The 21439-nt window shown below is 40.9% G+C and overlaps 1 protein-coding gene across 6 annotated transcripts in view; it reads right to left on the bottom strand.

The window, feature by feature from the left end:
* The window catches only part of map4k5 (mitogen-activated protein kinase kinase kinase kinase 5), a 30611-nt gene extending 9430 nt beyond the window's left edge, over window positions 1-21181 (bottom strand). Inside the window, exons 1-25 of one of the 6 annotated variants that reach the window (XM_075448920.1) lie at window positions 20793-21181; window positions 20159-20400; window positions 15781-15838; window positions 12671-12761; window positions 8762-8826; window positions 8615-8670; window positions 8474-8521; window positions 7692-7734; window positions 7512-7584; window positions 7177-7308; window positions 6899-6961; window positions 6704-6785; window positions 6036-6152; window positions 5060-5138; window positions 4323-4394; window positions 3239-3297; window positions 3025-3092; window positions 2085-2129; window positions 1962-2004; window positions 1650-1860; window positions 1493-1516; window positions 1306-1385; window positions 859-900; window positions 525-609; window positions 347-426 (exon numbers count right to left, since the gene is read on the bottom strand). In XM_075448920.1, coding sequence (XP_075305035.1) covers window positions 347-426; window positions 525-609; window positions 859-900; window positions 1306-1385; window positions 1493-1516; window positions 1650-1860; window positions 1962-2004; window positions 2085-2129; window positions 3025-3092; window positions 3239-3297; window positions 4323-4394; window positions 5060-5138; window positions 6036-6152; window positions 6704-6785; window positions 6899-6961; window positions 7177-7308; window positions 7512-7584; window positions 7692-7734; window positions 8474-8521; window positions 8615-8670; window positions 8762-8826; window positions 12671-12761; window positions 15781-15838; window positions 20159-20266 — 1824 coding nt within the window. In that variant the 5' untranslated portion in view covers window positions 20267-20400; window positions 20793-21181. The remainder of the gene's footprint in view (window positions 1-346; window positions 427-524; window positions 610-858; window positions 901-1305; window positions 1386-1492; window positions 1517-1649; window positions 1861-1961; window positions 2005-2084; window positions 2130-3024; window positions 3093-3238; window positions 3298-4322; window positions 4395-5059; window positions 5139-6035; window positions 6153-6703; window positions 6786-6898; window positions 6962-7176; window positions 7309-7511; window positions 7585-7691; window positions 7735-8473; window positions 8522-8614; window positions 8671-8761; window positions 8827-12670; window positions 12762-15780; window positions 15839-20158; window positions 20401-20792) is intronic. The other 5 variants (XM_075448923.1, XM_075448924.1, XM_075448925.1 and 2 more) reach the window with 5 other exon arrangements.
* Between the last annotated feature and the right edge of the window lie 258 nt (window positions 21182-21439).

Raw genomic sequence — 21439 nt, 5'->3', positions numbered from 1 at the left:
ATAGTTGACCATGAGTTCTGAAGGACGGCAGAGAGAAGAGTTAAAAGAACTTTTATTTGTGAAGAAAACGTTTGCTAAACTCCACCTCTAAACTGTCTAATTACAGCTCGGCAACTTCAATAGACACAGCGGGTCTGCCAAACTGATTCTACACCTTTAGGCACAATAATTCTCTAAAAGCTGAAAGCTTTAGCATTTAGGATTTTAGTACCATTATCCCAGTTGTGGTGACTTTGCCAAACACACAGGTTCTTCCTACATCTTACAAACTTTTCCGTTGTGAACACTAATCAGCAAACAATTTGAAAATACACAAAAAATAAAGCTTGCTTTCAGCTGGGGTTACCTGCTCCATTGTGGCCTCGTGAAGCTCATTAAGATTCAGGGTGTAGATGCCATCTTCTGTCCCAAAGATTAGGTACTGATCTAGAAGAAGAAAGTGCTCATCGAATTAAGTATCGGATCTAATTCAAAAAGTACACTTGGCATATTTATGTGGATATCGCTTACTGAATTGCACGTACCTTTGGTGTCTGGATGAATCCACGATGTGGCACAGTTGATCTTCAATGGACAGCCATCAAACACTTTAGAGAAACAGGCGCCCATCTGTAACCAAAAGCAATCCAGCTCAGAGCAGACAGCATCTGGCTCAGTGAAGCACTAAAATGTCAGCACTGATTTAATGAGCTGGAGATGAGCCGAAACCACAACACAAAAGCAGAAAACTCTGCGGACCCCAAATATCTACAGAATGTACAGCAGCAGCTCAGACGAGTGTTTAATAACAGTGTCCGTGAAGGCATGCCAGCAGGGTCGAGGAAAGACTTTGAGGGACAATGCAGATGATTCACTCACCAGTACTTTAGGAGTGGGTGGCAGGCCGTTGATTGCTGGTTTCTAAGGAGAAACAGAAGAAATCAAAACCATAAAATACCACTGATGCCGAAGACACAGACAGGGCAACAACAATTATATCAAATGTAGCTCCATAATTTAGCTCCAGCCTCAACAATGAGCCAAATGACAAAGAATTTGGACTGTTTTTGGGTGTGCTCTGTTGAGGCCCAATGTTTAGCATGAATGGATTCCAAATCTCTTTCTTTAACTGTCAGCATCTGAATCTGCCAAGGGAAAAACTTCATATTTGAGGTCTGAGAGCAAGGCCAGCTAGCTAGTTACTGCGCTTTTAAAATATGGCCTCCAACACCACGCATTCAATTTTTAATCCAACAACCAAATGAAACATAAGATTCCAAAGAAAATACTGTGATGAAACATGATGAGAAATATCATCAAACTTACGGGGAATTCCTTTTTCCGGTGATCCCGGTTGGGTGGTCCTTTGGGACTGCCTCCATTCGAACTGCCATCTGAATCATTATCTGTCATGAAACGCAGGGCAGATGAAGGGGCATTTATCGATCAGAATGTCAAACCAGAAGAATGTTTAGATCCTAAGATAAGACCAAGTTACATCGGTCTGCCTTACCTTTACATTCAAATTTACTGGGAGCTTGTAAAAACAGAACAAGCGCAATTTTTTTTTTAGAGACTTGACTCATTCGTGGGGATGAGAGGCAAATTAATTAACAAAGCACAGCCCGTTAACTCATACCCCATAAAAGAATAGAAGCGCCGAAACTCACCAGGATCAGAAGCGTAAGACAAAAGGCCAGGACTGCTGACGCTGACGGAGAGGAAGTCTGGCGGTGAGTGAGCCACCTTGCTGCCCTGCTCGGGTATGCTCCGCCTGCGAGCCATCTGGTTAGGTCCATTCTCTGAGTTGGAGAACCTCCGAACTGTCAGGGACCTCTCATTGTTGAGTAGAAGCTCCTCAGGCGAACTGTTTAAGTGAGGCTGAGGAGATAGAAAACCGTTTAGCCTTCATACATAACACTGTGTGGCACCGACTGGAAAACGGCAAAAGAAAGAAAGAAATATCCAATTGCAGGCCTTACCTTTGGGGGTAGAGGAGGTGGAACACCTGGCTTGAGAGTTGACCTGAAATGTAAAAAGATGTAAACTACAGAATTAGACGCTTATGCCGTATGATAAACTGGAATTAATTGATGTAAACGTACGGTTCAGCTTCTTCAAAGGCATCTTCCAGATAGGTGACGTGCCCGCTGCAGGTGACAAACAGTGATCAGTGTGGAAAGCCAGGCTCAGCGTTGGGCTCAGGATGGATGTTAATGGGGCAGAAATGACTCACAGGAGATGTGATGCTTTTGTTTTACACCTGCACTTCCTGTTTAACAAAAGGCCCTTTAACCAAATGTTGAAGTTTGCTGTGCAGTCTTAGCCCCGCATGATTATATGATTTGAATACTTAAGGTCAACACTGCAGTGTTTGCTTGTTTTTCTTCTTGCTTTACAGCAAGATGCTCATTTTGAATTGACAGCTATCATTACACCACATGTAGTGAATGGGATGGGCCATTTTTTAATGCCAAAACAGGGAGGTGAAGGAGCAAAGGGGTGAACTAGATGGTGTAGGGTGCTACAGAACACAGTGTTAGTGTTACCGTTGGAACAATTCATCCTCAACGCTTTTGAGAAGGCTCCTTCGAGGGACAACACGGTGAGGTAGACAGCCAAAAGAGGACAGAGAGAGTTTGAAGGAAGAAAAAAAAAAAAAGAAAAAAGAAAAAAAAAAAAAGGTCAAAAGCACATGGGCAAGTGAGAAGAAGCTGAAAAGACCAAAGCGACATTTATAACTGCAAGATGGGGAAAGTGCGTTCTTCTACAAACAGAGGTTAGGTCAAGTGAGTGAGCAGGTTAGAGTAATACAGTGTAGAGCAGACCGTAGCTATTGTTAGGACTAACATGCAGTCGTCTCAGCACAGCATAGAAGTGAAATAAATAAACACAGCGCGAGTCTTCAACCATGTACACGCTCCGTTTCTGTGACTGAGTTTCAAGAGACGCATTTATCTCATGCAAGCCAGGTAAAGAGTGAAAGAGAGATTAACTAGAGCGTAAACAGGGGCAGTTCCCATGACAACAGTTTCCATAGACTACCTGGTTGTTATTCCTCCCTCCGCAAAGGGGCTCCAGGGGGAAGGGAAGTCATTATCTTTATTCACATCCTGTGGAAATGCAAACAGGCACAAAAATTGAAGTTTTTATTTTTCAGCTTTAATACAATTTGAAGACATGCTTAAAAAAGTCAAATCAAACAATAAATAAATAAATAATAGCTATAAGTAGTGTTTAAACAGAACATGATGATTACCATTTCGGTATAAGCCTCAATTGCCTCCAGGAGAGGCGGATTAACCTTCAGCATGTCGACTGTGAATGAAAAACATTGTCTTCTTATTTATATATTTTTTCCTCACACAAAACCTTTGACACTAGAGGGCATCAGCACTCAACACATATAGACACACAAAGCCTTCCCAGTGGCGCTCAAGTGCATTAGTACCAGGAGCCTTGAGAAACCACTGCAAGTCCTTTCTTGGCATAAAATCACGTGTAAGAATGAAGCAAAACACAGACGAACCGCTTCCATAACACTGTACCTGGCATCACACCACAGAGATCCTTAGCTGATTTATGATGCTGCTATGTGAATGTTTGGTCAGGGGCCTGAAGATGAGTTGGTCAGCAAAGACAAACACAGATGACACTGGACACTAACCAGATCTGGTTGGAAATATTGGTAAGAGAGCCCGATTACAAATAAATCACAGAGCAAAATATGCTTAGTTTAGGTTTGAGGTCACATTCTGTCAAACAGTCGATCCAGTAGGAGTCTGGTTTATTGCCCGACGTTTTTTAAGAAGGTGAAAGAAATCAACCAACCTGCCAATAAATACTCCCACATAATCAGCTTCTCATAAACAAAGAAACTTTGTATTCAGAGATTTTTTTTTGCCTGATTTACTGCTGAGGTATGCAGATCATGTGGAAGTGCTGCAGTTTTTCCAAACACAGGTAACAGTGAGGAGGTAGAACGTATGAAATTACCACATAGTTAAATAGTTTAAAGCTGAGGGATTGGGTTAGACATATGAGTCAAACTTAACTTCCTCGTCAGTTAAGGAAGTCAACAGCTGATTAGTCAACAGCTAACATTGTAGTACTTCAAGTCAGCATGACAAGAACTAAGATGTTATAACACCCAAATTATTCATCCTCATCAAGATAAAGCCGCATGTAGTAGTCACTCCTTGCGGAGAAACTCGCCTTATTAGTGTCACTTAAATCTAAAACCAAAAGTTCTATTTGCCACAACATTATCCTACTTCTCAGGTAGTGCTGGAAGTGAGTGGGAATTAGACAAATACACACTGTCTAACTACACTGTAACTAACCTGGATCCCCCCTGCATCTCTCAGAGATGCTAGGACGTGAGATTGGCTCTCCTTGGTCTGTTCCATTGTTTGCTTCATGTAGGAGGGAAGGGTCAGATAATAGTGAGAAATTCAGATAAAAACCAAACAGGATGTACATCTGGTACAAACGATCGCAGCACAAACAAGCACAAAAGACAATGAAGCACGTGCCACTACAAATAAATACGACAACATCTAACAGACATATCCCACCACTGGACCACGACAGTGTCATTAAACTGATGAAATGAGGAATGGACACAGCGCAAGGTTCAACTTTGACTTCAACAACACAAAAACCAAACTTATTTGAATGGTGTCAAAACATAAACTGCTGAATTCTGCACCAACAATGTCTGACTGAAAACACTCCAGCGGGGACCTCAGTGACCAGCTGAAGACCAGCTTTTCCACATTATTAGTTTCAGGAAAAGATTTGCAACAGTTACTTCAAAAATACAAGTTGCACAGAAGCATGATGTACTCCCTTACATCCACTCTCTCCTCCATGAATCACCACGCTATTATTATACACACTACCACAGGCTGTGGCCTGGGAAAGTGCCAGGCAGGGCTGCGGGATTAGTGGGATGACTCTCAGACAAGACACCCCTGTCGACCTAAACAGCCAGGCTGACTGACACACCGAAAGAAGACGGCAGTACGAGGCAGGAGGTTGGTCTTGGTGATGGGGCTTTGGCTTTGTGTTCACTCACAGTTTATCTCTGAGCGCGTCTTTTCGTCTCGCGTCTGTTTGTTGGTGGAGCGGATGGTGGGTCTGACTGCACAGGGCGGCTGGAACAAACAGTGGAAGAGACAGAGATTAAAAAATGAATAAATGGGTCCTAACAGTGGCAGGGTGATGATTAAGGATTTAAAAATGATGCAATATTGAGAAGAGGAACCGCCAAGGGTTGTGTGGAACAGTTATGGAATTATCTTCCGACGAAAAACTATTTTTGAGACTTGTAAGTTAAGGCAGCGCTGAAAGTTGCTTTTCATGTGCATCATCACATTATTATGCATCCCAGAGGGTGTTTGTTTGCTGCAAGCTCCATTGCTTGCGCTAAATGGCCTTTGGTTTTTTTTTTCGATCATCGTGGCCAAGACAGTGCTACTGCTGTCAGGGGGAGAAAAGCACAATGGTCTTCTAAAAGAAGCTGGTACCACCTCTTTGGCTGCTACAAAGATGTGTTGCTGACCACAGTTGGAATAAGAATGTCAATGGAGAGAATTAATAAGGGGGGATGGGAAATGTGAGACAAACACTAAAACAGAGTTCAGAGAGGCTCATGGATTATCTTTTGTTGCCAAGCTGATAAAAAAAAAATAAAACCTGCTGGTCTAATATTTACATTCACTGCTGATAAAGCTTCTGTCAGTGTTTGCATGTCTGTCAGATTCTGTATCATGGGTGAGATGTTTTCCCCTCACAATTTTGTTCCTTTTATCTTTTATTTGCGACAGCCACAAAGAAATTTAAAAATAATAAATTGGGGGGGGGGGGGTCAACAACTGAGATACGCAATTCATATTTTCAGCTACATACTCAAACACATGACGTTGCACGTCTATTTGTGATTGCTGCTTTGAAAGGTATGCATGCTGAACTTGATTATCTTCTTCAGATTCTTAAAGACGGAAAACATTTTGCTGGAATCGTAGCGCATGTGACATAGAATCCGACATTACCTCGAGGTCATCATCGTCAATGTCACCATAGTGCTGGTGGTTGTCTGGGTTGTCCATCTTATCAAGGAGATCGACTGCAAGCCTCTTTGTCAATCCAGTCTGGGCCACAAAGACATGCTGGAGGAAACAAAACATAAATAATGATTCTATTAATAGAATTAGAATTTAAGAATGACCGTTTTTGATTAAAAAAAATATATATATATCTAATAAACAGGAGCCATGAAACTAGATTTAGAACCGTTAATGCATCCCTACTGAAAAGAGACTTAACTCCCAGTTTTATGGTCACAGAGCAATTAAAACTGTCTGCATTAATCATTAAGTTCCAGGACTAATGAGCAGGGAGAACTATCCTCAGAGGAAGGCACCTGTGTTATAACAGAGGAGAATATCGTGAAAATCATAGAACTGTGCTAACTGAACTTTTTGTTGCGCTAACGCACTTGAGATATAATAAATATATATAATAAAAAGCCTCAATAAATATGTTGTTGCTACATATTTTCAAGAAAGGAGTCAAACTGTATGCCAAAGAGGTAAATGCTCACAGAAGCTCCTGCTGAGGTGCTGCTGAACTTTGACAGTGGGACATTTTATTATTTTGGACATCTTGGTCACAAACATATGAAAACATCTACCAAACATCAAACAGTAAAACTGATTACCGTCAGAAGTTTTTCTGCAGTGGGACGCTTCTTTGGGTTCTTTGTTAGAGACACTTTAACAAAGTTATGGAACGCGGTGGACCTGGGAGACAACACAGTTCAGCATTAATACAATAATCATCTCTGCCGTCACCTAAGACCATGGATTCAGGTCCCCTCAACAACAGCATGTTCAGATCATTCTCCGACACTCACCATTTGTTTTTGTCTTTTAGCTTGGGAGGCTGGAAGCCACTTTTTGACATCAAAAACAAGGCTCTAAAAAGAGACAACCAAAACAAAACCACACAAATATATCAATGAAGAGGTCGACAACATTTTCTTATCATATCCTAAACTTTTTTTTTTTTTTTTCAAGAAAACAGTTAAGCCATTCATTAATGAGACATTTGAGGAAACACAAAAGCAGGAAGCAGCCTAAGAATGATGTGAGGAAGCTTTGACTGATCTTTCTTGGTGGAAGTAAAACGCACCTCATTGGATGCAGCTCAAACATTGGAGGCTGTAGCTCGGCCAACTCAATGGACGTGATGCCAACAGCCCAGATATCACATAGCTGGTTGTAGCCGCCATTCTTCTCTACCGCTGCTACCTCTGGAGCCATCCTAAACATAGTTGGGGACAATGCTTTAGTAATGATTCAAAACTAACTATGAAAGGATGGTTGGAGTCCCTCAAAATAACAACTTAATTAACACGAGTGCTGGGATAATCAGAGAGGACAGAACAGAGGCCTGTCTGTCTTAACAACGATATCACCATAAACACCACAAAAACCCATCATGTTATGTAAGAGTGACACACTCACCAATAAGGTGTTCCAATGAAAGACTTTCTTTTGGCAATGGTGGCTGTTATTTTGGCTGCAACCCCAAAGTCGGCTGTAACAAGGATTGACAGGGCTTTTCAGTTTATGTAATGCACATACGACTAAAAGCCACTGAGGATTTAAAGTCCTTGAGAGTTAGGCTTTTAAAAAGCATCTTACCCAACTTCACATCTCCGTTGTCTGTTAGAAGTATGTTGGCACCCTGTTTTTAAAAAAGAAAAAAAAAAAATAAATCCCATAAACATTTGTTTTTATTCTAAGAATACGTTCAGAAAGCAGGGCTTTAATCACTGAACTGAGCAGATGTTTTTCCTCAACTGGTTAAAACAAAACAAAAAAAAACTCTATTTAACATCCGGTCTGGTTGAAACATTCAATACAAATCTGTTTGCATCTGATCTGACTTTCAATGAAGCTGCACCAGTGTCACAACTTTTCACACTGTTTCTGTTGGCTGTGACTGACAGTCTCACTGGTGGCATCCTGCGACGAGAGTAGAGGAAACAGGAAGTGCTAGCTGTGTAGAGCTGAGAAAAGATAATAGGGTCCAGCCCTGACCTATGTGATAACACATGCGAGTGAGGCTAAAGCCTTTTATACATGCGTGAGGCATGTTCATCTACAGCTCAACCACATGCTAAACACTTCCAAGTGAGCTCATCCTTAGCTGTGCCTTTTTTGTGACTTTGGGTCACACGTTTGCTGCCCCGCTGAGTCAGAGAGAGAGAGAGAGAGAGACCAGCCTCTGGCCTGCTTGAAGGCAAATATATGCATTCACAGTAGAGTTATCCTGTCACTGCTGCATCTTCTTTAATCAGTTTCACTTATTTGCAGTCTGATATTTACTGCCTAAAGATTTTAGTTTAAATCTATAGCTTGCTCAATATGGGCACAGATGAACAATTAAGGCTAAAAGAAAGCAAAATACAAAGAGATCATACCTTGATATCACGGTGCATCTTGCCCTTGCTGTGCAGATAACCTAAGCCCTGAGTAGGAAATAAAAAGTGCTCCGTTATGAATCAGCAGAGACTACAAACACTGCAATAATTATTGAAACTATTATTTCGAAGCAAAGTTACCTGTATGGTCTCTCTGCAGACATATGCAATCTGAAGCTCTGACAGAGGTCCCGTCGCTATAAAGAGAGAATTTAATTTAATGTTTGCGGGATATGGAAGGTAGATATTAAGAGCTGTTTACTAGTAATAGATTAGAGAAGACCTCACCATGATAAATATCCTGCAGAGATCCTCCACCACAGTACTCCATACATATCCAAAGTTTCTCTCGACTACGTGGGGGGGAAAGCAGACTAAATTTACTTTGTGGAAAATGCTTTGCTGGTTAGCTAGACAAACCATCGAGTGAAGACACATTAAAAGAAACAGCTAAGCAAAAGCAAGCACGTTTAACAAGTGTGAAAACCAACCGTTCTTCAGAAAATAACTTTTAAAACATGTTGATAAACCAGGTTGGGAAATGTTTATGCTAAAAAATTTTATATAATTTTTACGTTATAATTATCATTTGTACATGAATATCACAATTATTACTAATCTAAAATGTGAAAATTACGTGTCCTCTTGGTTGGTTTATGTCGTCTTTGTATTTCATGTCCTGTTATGCACATGTACGTTAAAAAAAGTGTGAAAAACACCTTGTGAAGAACTGTGAAAATGTGGCTTTGTAGCCAAGAGAATGACTGACATGAGAAGTGAAACAGATATGGTGTTAACACGAAGATAAAAATCTACTAACATGAAAGTAACTTGATTAACCCATTTAGGCCTAAAACGCCTGGAAAAGAATGCGTGTAAAACCTATGGGCGATTTCAGAAAGACCCACTAAAACCTGAAGTTTTTCTGGAAATTCAGCAATTGTGTCAACGCCTACTAAATGATTGATTTCTCAGCCTCTGTAGCAGAAAGAAACAAAATTCAAAAAGTATTTGAGAGCTTACACCTGTGGCTTTCTTTGGAAATTGAGTTTATTTACATACACCTTCACGAAAATAGAAAATGTAAAAAGTAAAGTGCAGGAACAGCACTATTTTCAATAAAAAAAACAGTAATAAAATAAAAATTAAAGTGCAGGAACAGCGCTATTTTCAATTAAGAAACAGTAATAAAATAAAATAAAATAAAATAAAATTTTATATTTAAATTATTTAATTATTTTATCGCCAGTAATCTCTTCGTACTGGCAGCACAAGGAGCCCATACACATTCCAATAAACGTTTTCATCTCCGGCACAGTTACGTGTGACCACCTTGCCATCTTTGCTCGAGCTGGAGTCTGAAGTACCTGGTCACTGTATCTATTCGGCTCGGAAACGAGATGCGCCGAAAGCTCCTCAGTAAAAATATGATTAAATGCCTGCAACGGTGTGGCAACTGCAGGTAAACCGACTTTCACCCCTGGTGTGTGGTTGAAATCTCTCCGTCGATTACGGTGGTAATTGTCAGTCTTCCACTCACATTCAAACCCTTCAAAATCATCTTCAAACATATGTGCTAGCCATAAATCTCCATCAATTGGGTCAGCAACGTTATTCAGCATCATCAAAGCCAAGAAAACTCCTCACAATCGCTCCCGTCTGAAATGTCTTCCGACTGAAAGTCCTCCATGCTTGTTCCGTCAAAAATTAGATTTAGAGATTTAATTGCCTTTATTTAATATACAACAATGCAGTTTGTGAATGCATACATGTACTGTAGCATTCACACTTATGTGCTCCTGTGATATTGTGCTCCAGATGATGTTACTGAGTTATCCCGAATAGCTTCGTACAAGGGTTAATGGATCCTGGTCCGTATCTCCAAAATTACCACACTAAAATCACATGCCATGACACCAAACTTCTACAGTAGTACAAATATGGTCTGTACTCACAAAACGATGCATTTGGAAGTTTGTACATAGTCCAGGAGTTTATTATTATCAACACAAGCCTGATAGCTTCTCTGCAGCTAAAGCTGCGTCGACGTCACTTCAGGGAGCTGGGAGCTTCAAAGTAAGATGAGGGTTGATCTACTACTGTAGACAACAAAGTATATGCTATATTCTACATGTTTTGTTTTATGAATTTTTATGTTGTAGAGTTGTGAAGTTATTTTATCAATGGAGAAATTGAGCAGCCTTGCTTTGTTGTCTACAGTAGTAGATCAACCCTCATCTTACTTTGAAACTCCCAGCTCCCTGAAGTGATGTCGACGCAGCTTTAGCTGCAGAGAAGCTATCAGGCTTGTGTTGATAATAATAAACTCCTGGACTATTTTCAAACTTCCAAATGCATCGTTTGGTGAGTACAGACCATATTTGTACTACTGTAGAAGTTTGGTGTCATGACATGTGATTTTAGTGTGGTAATTTTGGAGATACTGCCAGGGTCCGTTAGCGCTTGTACTAAGCTATTCGGGATAACTCAGTAACTCAGCTGATGTTCAGCCAAAAAAAACTGCGGGTGGGCTACTTGGCTGGATATCACGGTTCAAATGACCCCAGGTTGAATCTACTCCGGAGTATCACTTTAAGGCCTGTTTATGGTTGGAAACCAGGTCGTCTGCGTGTGTGTCGCAGTTAACGCAGACATGCCCCCCTCCCTTCCGCAGACAATCTGGTGCACCTCCCCAAAATTGTAACTGACCGCAGACAGTGCCGCAGATATCATCGCAGGGAGGAGAGAAAGGAGGCCTCTGATTGGTCAACTCTACATCCGCTCTACACTATGCGTATTTCCGGTTTGCTAACCGGCTAATGGTGACACTAACCGTGCTAACTGTGACGCTTCTTTCGCCTCTCTGCCAGCTCCAGTAGTAGCAATATTTCTTCTATTTCTAGATCGATCAGCTGCATTTCAATCAAAGTGCGCATTCGTCCAGTCGCCATTGTTGTTGAATGACCTCCGTAACCGGAAGAGAAACACGCCACCCACCACACCCACAATCCTAGCTTATTCGTGATTGTCCCTCTTGCGTTGTGACGTGGAATTAACATAGCACAGACCGCGCTTCAAAATTGGGCATATATAAAAAATAACTGCGTCATGTCTGCGACAAGCTCACTGCGACACACTGCTGCGAGAGTATACACGGCCCTTAAAACTGCACGATTACAGATGTGATACCAAACCAGCACATGTAATTCTTCTGACTTTTAGGTTTCCAAACGCAACTATGCTACTTTTCACACAATTTAAGGTGGCTGTGCTTCCTCAAGTAAGAGTATTACACCAATACAACGTGGTTCCTCTAATACAATTGGTGTCCTCATTAATGTTTTACTGTAACCAGTTGAGCTCTGTGTGGCAAGACTATTCAAGATCCAAGGACTCAGGTCAGCTGGTCCAGTCCAGAGTCCAGACTAAACATGGAGAAGCAGCATTTAGCTGTTATGCTGCAAACAAGTGGAACAAACTGCCAGTGGAGATTAAACTTTCACCAAATGTAGACATTTTTTAAATTCAGGTTAAAAACATTTCTGTTCTCACGTGTCTATGCATGAAATATCTTTTAACTTATCAAGACTGTTGCTTGTTTTTAAATTCATTTAAATTATTTTATTTGTTTCTCTTTATATTCTTTTATGTATTTTTAATGCTTCTTACACTCCCTGCTGCAATGCTTTTATTTTATGTAAAGCACTTTGAACTGTTTGTACATGAAATGTGCTATATAAATAAATTTGATTTGATTTGATTTGATTTGATTTGAAGATATACCTGCTGTGTAAAGACGGGCATCTCTCTGCACTAATAAGCCATATAAAATAGTTCATAGGCTCATTTAAACCAGTTAAACCTGTTGGAAGTCTGAAGCAGCTGAGGGCGGACCAGACTTACTTCCTCTAAGATAGCAGCCACAATAAAAAAAAAAAAAGAGACCCCAGTTAAACATAAGAGCAACCTCCTGGGACTGAAGGAGCAAGTCACCACCAGTCAAACGCAGCTTAAGACTTTGAGTCATACTTTCACACACGGGTGTGACAAAGTAATTGTATACATCGTGTGAGTTTCGAGCAGCAGCCTGTGAAATCGTTCAGACGGTTACATTTGAGATCCACAAATGTCGTACCGCCGACTGGTTGGAGAAAACTGCAGGATGACAAAGCAGAAGTATTTTGAGCTGGCTCTTACCAGAGGTAGCTCCCAAAGTAGGCCACAATATTCTGGTGCATGCATTCCTTCACCATGAAGATTTCCTGCTGTATGATGGAAAAGTCATCCCCTGGAAACGGAGGGAGAAATCACAGAGACACATGGACAAAAAGTTAGTTTCATTTTCTGTACGAGGGATTTCTTAGTTTTAAAATGAGAAAGGATTAAAGTGCATGAAAGTAAAACGCTTCATCTACAAATATAAAACATAACACAGGTTTTCAGTTCTAGAAATACTTGTAAAAATGACATAAGGCAAGTACCATGGTCCAAAGGTTCTGTATGCCTCACACTTGAGGTTCTTTAATATACTTTTGGTTTACCATAGTCACAAAAGAGTTGAATTGTATTTGCCTCTGGCCATGTGGTTCCATACGGCAGATAACAAAAAAGCATATGATATTATAGGGAACATTGTGTACTTTTTAACGTTTATGTGGAATAGGCAAATTTCCAGGGCTGATTTCCAGTTCAGCAATGAACTCTAACACATCTGACCCATAGGAGGTAAAGAGACAAAATATGTGAGCCCAGCTACTCCCAATTGTGCAGAGACACATCCCTAGAATACATTAACATGAGGCTGAGATCTACCAGACTACTAGCTTTAGCACTCCATCAACACATTGTCAAGATAGGCAATAGTCCAGGTTAAGCTCATTTAATCAAAACAGCAAGCTTCATATTACTTGTGGTAAAAATCATTGCCAACAACTCTTATTTTATGTTTTTTTTTTTTTTTTGCTTTAAAATCATGTATGAATTGTGTGATAAAATTAAGTGTCAAAAAAACATTGGCTATTTGTCTCCAACTTCGTCCTTCAAATTACAACCATACACAGATCCAGACACTGGAGCCTGCGGCTCTGGTCCAATTCAATTAAAGTGAAACCTCCTGGACCACATCGGCTCACCATCGAGCATAAACAGTTTGTAGCCAGTGAGGCAACGACCGGACAGTAATCAGGGAGTGTTGACGCTCCTGAATTAAAGTCAGTTGGAACGCCTGCACGTGCCGAACCCGCCCAATAATACACAATCAAAAAATTCCCATCTAGTTTGGACTAAAACTCCACAGGGTATAAAGCAGTGTCACAAGACTTGTGAAGTGTTAAGAGGGAACACAGATTAATGGCAAGTAGGATTCCTTTTTCCGACTCAGAACTCATTCAGTGTGAACACGGGGGCAGTAGAGAGGATGTGTAAAAAAAAAAATGTTCTTAGCTTCTTCTTTTTTTTTTTTTTTACTGCTGAGAATCATGTCATCAGTGGGTAGAAGCACTTTAACTTCATTCAAGTAGACGGTATGAGTGGAGCGTACATACAACTGGTTTTACATGAGTCTTTGGGATATTAACAGAGGTTTAAACAGCTTGATTAGATTATATCTGCGTATTACTTTAATTACACACGTAACAGAAAAGTACCGTCGATAGTCGATGTTTTTTTCTTTTCTTTTTTAGATACGTCTAATGACAGACAGCAAAGAGCCACAAAAGTTAGAGCAACAGTAATTGTCGTGACATGACTCTGAGCTTAGGCCAATTTTTTTTTTTTTTTTAAAAAGTCGAGAGTCACCCCACAGTCTTCTCTTCTTGGTAAGTTAAGGCACGAGAGTGTAGCCACTTCCTCTTGAGCTGAGCGCTTCCCTCTGCTCTGAATACACACATTCTGGCTCCACGGGTCGCCGTGTTTGGGTTTGTTCAACTCTTAATCTCACACCAAGATGGTCTGAGAAATATTAAGTCACTGCACGAGCACAATTGCAGCTCTGAAAGAGAAAACTGTGTTTGAAGGACACGAGAAATCCTTTCCCATAAGTTATTACCGGTACTTATACTGGAAATCGTACCACACTAAAATGGCCTGCATAATAACTTCTTTTGAGAGCAGCCAGGAGGTAAGACCTGTAGAGGAGGGGAGGTGTACAATGTATACCAACACTAACCAGCCACTGGTGTCAAAGTATGTTTCCCAACGTATGTAGAAACGAAAACCTTTTCTTAGCCCACACCATCTGCAGCACATGTTGACAGTCTCTGCATCACAGCTGAAGAGTTCAGATGAATCGCACTAAGTTTTTAACCTGTTTGAAGTGCAGTCATTAATTTCTTAAGAAAAAAATAACCCCATTTGCTTTTCAATATAACACAAACATACTGCATCACAGAAGCTTTTTACTCCCGTGTCCACATATTGGAAAACTGGGCTCTACACATAGGATGTGCTGTTTGAGTTTGTATATTCCATAAAAGACAAACTCTCCTCCTGTTTCTTCCATCAATGGTCAATAAGTGAGACTTGGTTGGTAATGATCATTTTTTGCATCATCTGTTTAACAAACTCCCAATGCTCTGCAACCCTCCCAAACTCGGTTCCCGTCGTCCCTTTCTTCGTGCAGGCGCCACTCCTCCCGGTCTAACCTGTTTTATAGTAAGATCCACCCAAAGATGTTTACCTCAGGCAAAGAAAAGAGTGACTCTTGGAAAAGCTGGGTTCAAAAAGAAAAAAAACAAGCAAGTCCTTCAACAGGATGACGCTGGCTGGCTTAATCCTTCAAAAAGGCGTTGCAAACCTGACCATGGCTGAATGACCGAGGTACATAACAAAAAGGTCATCATTTTAAACTAGATTTAAATGTAAGCATGTCTAATCTGAACAGTTAATTCATATTCAAAAATCATAATTTTGCACAAATTCTATTTACTGTGGCTGTGAGATTACATATCCAACGCCGCATTTGACAGGAAGAGTGAGCGCAAACTCTCGGAAAGAATGGATGACTGGCTCGAACGGAGCCACTACCAGCACTGACAGTGACATGATGAATGAGGAGAAAACAAACACGGGTGAATCTCTTCCTTCACTGGCTGGTAATCAGATTCTCTGTCTGCTTGCCAGTGATACAAATCCCTTTTCGTAATCCCACTAATCTGGATCACACCAACTCTGTCACTAGGTCATTACCAACACAGAGCTAGTCACAGTCAGCACAGTTTTTTTTGGACATTTCTTGTACTGGGCTTCAAATAAAACAGGACAATGGCCATCAATAAGCTCAAAAAGTAGATAAAGACGATTACTCTTACCTGGTTCCAGCTTTATGATCTTCACAGCAGCAAGCTCGCCTGTCTGTATATTTCGAGCCTGAAAGACACACCATCGCTATGATGAGCAAGGCTACAAATAATAACTTTGTTATGAGAAAAGCCAAACAAATTATCTTAGATATTAGTGATGACGGCAGTTATAGGATACTCTTATTGGCATTTTTCATTAGTGTTTGACATTACAGAGCAAATGGTAACAGATGATCCGCTCCATTGACCAGCTGAAAGAGAGGATTATACACCGAATGTTTGCTTTGATCGGTAGATTAAACAATTCAGAAAATCCCTGCTATGGCTCTAAATGTAATATATGGGAGCAGAGAACTGTCAGTCAGACAAAGAATGCAGTTTGCCGACACTGCCTCGAGCTGTCTGAACTCGAGACGGAAATTTCAACAGCTTTTTTTAACCACTTGATAACATTTGTAATAATTAAATAGATACAGATATAGTATTTTGTTAGCACATGGCCTGACGTTGAAACAACAAATGCCATTTAGATGAAGCTTTCACTTCTGTGATAAGTGCTTCTACATTCTCAAGCAAAGATTAACTGTACACCAGACCAAATAAAATTCAAACAAAAAGTCCTCTTAAATAGGCATATTCACTCAGGGCACTGTTAGGCCTATTTCAGACCAGGGCGGCAAAGCGTGGCGGAACGGAAGCGATTTTCACCGGCGGAGGTGAAAATACATGGAAACAGATCTGTCCTTGCACACCGACGCAGCGGTAGTCGGGCGGTAGCGGCGCGGAGACGCCTCCGTCCCGCGCTGCTTTTGGAAAATAGAACTCGAGCGGAATTTGGACGGCAGCGGCCGGCGGCGGCCGGCGGTGTCCCGTTGAAATGAATGGGGAATGCAGACAGGGCTGGAGCAGAACTACCGCGACCGCGGACTGTCCGGTGTGAAAAGCCAAGTTGAACACACCGCCTGATAACCGGCGTAAGACTGCCGTCGTTTCGCTGCCGCCACGCCACGCTCTGGTCTGAAATCGGCCTTAGTCACCAGCAAGGATAGGCTAGATCCACAACAATGACTTACTGGTAAACTTTTAAATAGCTCAAATGATTTGACATTTAGTTTTTTTTTTTGTTTGTTTGTTTGTTTTTTTTAAATCAACTGTTACGTTTCACTTTGTAGAGACGAAGTGGCTGCTGTTCGCGAAATTTGTGTCAAAGTAAGCTGCACTGTCTTCCAAATCCAGGTCAAGACGGGATGCTCCCTAATCCTTAGGAGTGAAGAGATGGGAAGAGCAGCTAAATCAGCCGTGAACCACAAACCCCTCGAGTGTGGCCAACTGTGAACATCGGGAATGTGCTGCCAGTTCACAAATATAAGCACTAACCCACACAAAGCTTAAAACTGCTCTACAGTCAATAGTGCACATATATACAAACACACACTTACACACACCCTCAAAAAAACCTTCTGATATTTATGCACTGCCCTGCGCAGCTAAAGTACATAAATTTCAACAGTGGAGGCTGTTAAGAGTTCTGCTTTAACGTTTGTGTATGTAGTAACTCATCACTTGCTTACAACCTGTGGCTCACTTTGCACTTCCTGAAGTAGCTTTAACCAACTTGAGAAGTGAACCACGAAAGGAGAAGCTCTGAACTATCTGTCCATGTATGTGATGCAGCAGACCTTTACAGAACAGGTTTTTACAGAACCTTTAGCAACCTTTCACAGAAAGCGTGAGGAATCAGTCATGTAACAGTCCGACAAGACGACATCTGAGACAAGATCAATCAACAGGTTTGTCTGATGTCTGAATAGATCACAAGCAGTTGTAACAACTGTAACGAGGATGCTTCATTTGTGAGGATATAATCTCTGACAACCAGTTAATGACTTCCACAAAGATACTGCCTTTTTCCCCCCCAAATAAGAGCCAAAGGCAAGCCCCTAAAATGAATGTAAAATAATCAAAATCAACTGTATGATTGGATGCTGCCATCCAGAATATGTCTTTTCCAGGGAAGGTCTTGCTTCCATTAGCAAGACAGTGCCAAACCACATTCTGCACATATTAAGACAGCATGTAAAAGAATGCAGGTGATACGGTGGCCAGGTCTGTCAGCCAGTGAAAACATTTGTCACATAGCTAGGCAACTTTTTTTATTTTTTTTTGGCATTGTATGAATTAGACTAATATGGAATTTAACAAATTTGATCGGATTATAACTGTATAACAATGAATTGGATTATAACTGGCTTGAATTTGACTGTGTCTTGAGAGATGACATTTGTTGTGATTTGGTGTTGTATAAGTCAAACTGAATTGAATTGAAGAAAAAAGAAGAGATAATGTAGTACAATAGTAAAGATGCCTCTATCCCAAATAATTTTTTGGGAAGTGTTGACAGCATAAACTACCCATTAAAATGATGTATGCGCAACTGGCCAAACAAGAATTTTTCCTTATTTGAGGTGTTTCCGCTGTCAATGCTGGGCTGAACACACCCATAGTGAAACTCGTGTTTAGACGGGGGCCGGATCGTATTTCAACCCGCTGCAGCCCTCAGCCTGTGAGCGCTGAGAGAATACCAGGCGCAGCATTCCACCAGCGGCCTGTCTGGGGGTGGGGGCTGGCCAGAGAGGCTTTGTGTGGAGAGACCATGACAGACTGGCTGAACCATCAAGTCTGGATCAAATGTTTGGTCTGTTTGTCCGTGATAGATGGATAAACAAAAGAAGGTTATCCAGAAAAATATTATTCCTCGCAAATGACAGCGAAACATTGGGAACAATATAGTGGTTTTGGGGCGTATCAGAGTCTGGTCAATAACACATCCTCAAAAAACTGTATGCACTTAACATAAATACAGCAATCAGGTGAAACTGGCAGAATTTAGACCTGCGATTAAAATAGTTTTACATGTCAGTTACTGTGTGAACTACACAATATTCAGCACAACCTCTCAGAAGCCAAAGACTATGAAAGACCGGTTAAACTGTGAAGCTGGCGTTTTAATATTGAATGTTGTTTTGGCCAACAGTCAAAAAGATTCAGCTGACAATGAGAAGCAGCAAAGGAGGAAGATATCCATGAGAGCCCAACTATATGTAGCTGGGCTCACCTCCATTCTCAGCATGGGCTCTGGAACCAAACTTCTTAAAAGGGGCCGGACTCTCTGATATTCCAAGGTTGCCCGGGGGGAGGCGTCGGGCGGGTGTGGGGATATTCACAAGGCACTGGCTGAATGCCTTGGTGTTGGAGTTCTCCCCAGTGAGCAAGAGGGTTGCCTTCCTGCGGCTGCAAGTTGCAAAAGGGAAGGCTCCAATTGAGGTGTCTGCTTGTGCACCGAACAGCAGTTCAGGGTACCTGGGCTGTGTCTTGGAGGAGGTATCAACTTTGGTTTCCATCATTCTCCTGAGAGACTTCAATGCCCAATGAGGGCAATGATGGAGTGGCCTAGAGGGGTATGATTGGGAGGAATGGCCACCTCGATCTAAATCAGAGCGGTGCTTTGTCATTGGATTTTTGTGCAAGTCGTGGATTGTCTCCATCTCCAGTTACCTCAGATAAGAGGAAGATAATAGATGGATGGATGCCAGACTTGCGGTATTATTCAAGATAAAATCACCACAACAGATACAATCACTACAACTCACTAGCAAAGCCTCATCATAATCCACTGATCACAACTAAACTAGTCTTTTAAGTTAAAAAACATAAATTAAAAAATAAAAAAACTACTGAGACTGCTCCTGTATTATCAACATCAGTCGTAGTTGTGCCTTCTCTTCCATACATTCTGTTATAACTCCCACTGTATGCACGCTAACCAGGCAAACACTAATAAACAATGGATGATATTGTAAAAACAGTACACAACACATTCCCATGAAGAAAACCCAGAATAAAGCAAAGTAGCGAACATCAGTTTGCGTGTGCATCACCGTGTAATAAGTTTAAAATTGTTAAGATTTTACAACAGGTGGTGTGTGCTAGTACTGTTCATGCATGGGATATTTAACTTGGACAACAAGTGCCAAGTATGCTAAAGGGCATTTTTATTTACACTAAAAGTATGTTTAAGTTCAAATTTAAAATATCTGAGGAACTGACTCCAGTTTCCAATGAGCTGTACATTGTTTTTTTTTAATTAACTCACCATGTTATTTCTGATGACTGATACCAAAATAATTAAAAAATATATATGCCACAATATCAGTGTTTATTCAATTATCTACAATGTTATGCAGAATTTGGCAGTCATTCCCAGTTGACTGTCAAATGTGGTTGCCACATGTTATCATGACTTACAAAACAAACAACACAGGGCTGATTAGTCATGAGTGGCCAAGTCATGCCATTTCCAGTGTGGGAACCAATAACTTCACTGTACCTTATACACGTCTCCATATGTGCCACTTCCCACCCTCTGAATGAGCTCAAAGTCATTCTGGGGGTTCCTCCTCTGTATTTCACCGCTTGGCCGGGGAAAGATATCCATAATAGCTTGAACCAAAGGGATCCTTTACATTTAGTAGGCTTGATTAAACGTGGTGTGGATGGTTTGATGAAGCAGGTGTCCGAAATCCAAGACGATCAATACTTCTCAGATGGCCTCTGTCCGTGCTCCATGTCCTGATGCATAGACAGAAAAAAAAATGGGGTTAGAAATATGCTATGATATAGGTAGTTGAATTTCGATAAGCGTTTTCTTTTATTGTTTTTTTTCCCCCCCACAACACTGACATTAAAAGAGAAGTGGTTACAGCGTTTTAGAGTGGCATGTTTCACCAAAACTTTAGTATTCAGGTTAATTGCATTATAACTCAGTTACTTGTTGCTGGCGTTAAACCAACGTCACCAACATCATAGTTGCTACAACATAACTTTAGCATGAACACAGCGGTCAGTCCAGCAAATAGCCAGAGCCAGCTATGGGTTTAGCTCGGGGGTAAATCGGCTAATGCTAGCTAACGAGCAAACGTTAACTTAGCTCCGCGTATGGCTCCAACTTAAAATGCGCTTACCTTTCACATCACAAACACGGCAGATATGTACGTCTTGCATTTTTAATCGTCTCCAAGCTTTTAAATGTGTGTTGGCGTCGAGTAATGACTCAAAAAGGAAAGCGGTGCTCCTTTGTTATCGAGGAAACAGTAGTAAACTTCTGAGGGACTGCTACTCACTCTGTCTCCTTCAGAGCACCACAGACGTTACAGTCCACTTCAAAACACGCAGAAATTCCACCATTGAGTTTTTTTCCATTAACATGTCATTTCCTCATTTTGACAGATTCAGAGAAGCATCAGACTCAAACGTAGGATATTGGCTGTAAACTAAATGAATAACAGATTAATCTAGAAATGTATTGAAAGGGCTCCCATAAAAAGCAACAGTGGGCTGCTAATCTGTTGAGTCGCCAGTTGCTTTTATGATGCATTCGTGAAGCTACTGGAATATCTGTCATCTCAACAGGAAAACAAATCGATGTTGAAATGATCAATTCTATAGCCGCAATCAACTATATATGAAAATAAAAAATGGTAGTGTGTCACTTGTATGCTAGTCATGACCATCACAGTGAACTGTACTGTTTTGATCAAATAAATAATCCGAATACTTCTTCGATATAATGTGCTAGTATATATTAAATCAACGTTTACATATTTACGTA

The sequence above is a fragment of the Odontesthes bonariensis genome, chromosome 17 (genome assembly GCF_027942865.1).
Source record: "Odontesthes bonariensis isolate fOdoBon6 chromosome 17, fOdoBon6.hap1, whole genome shotgun sequence".
Taxonomy (NCBI): Eukaryota; Metazoa; Chordata; class Actinopteri; order Atheriniformes; family Atherinopsidae; genus Odontesthes; species Odontesthes bonariensis.
This window is presented reverse-complemented; position numbering and strand designations above follow the sequence as displayed.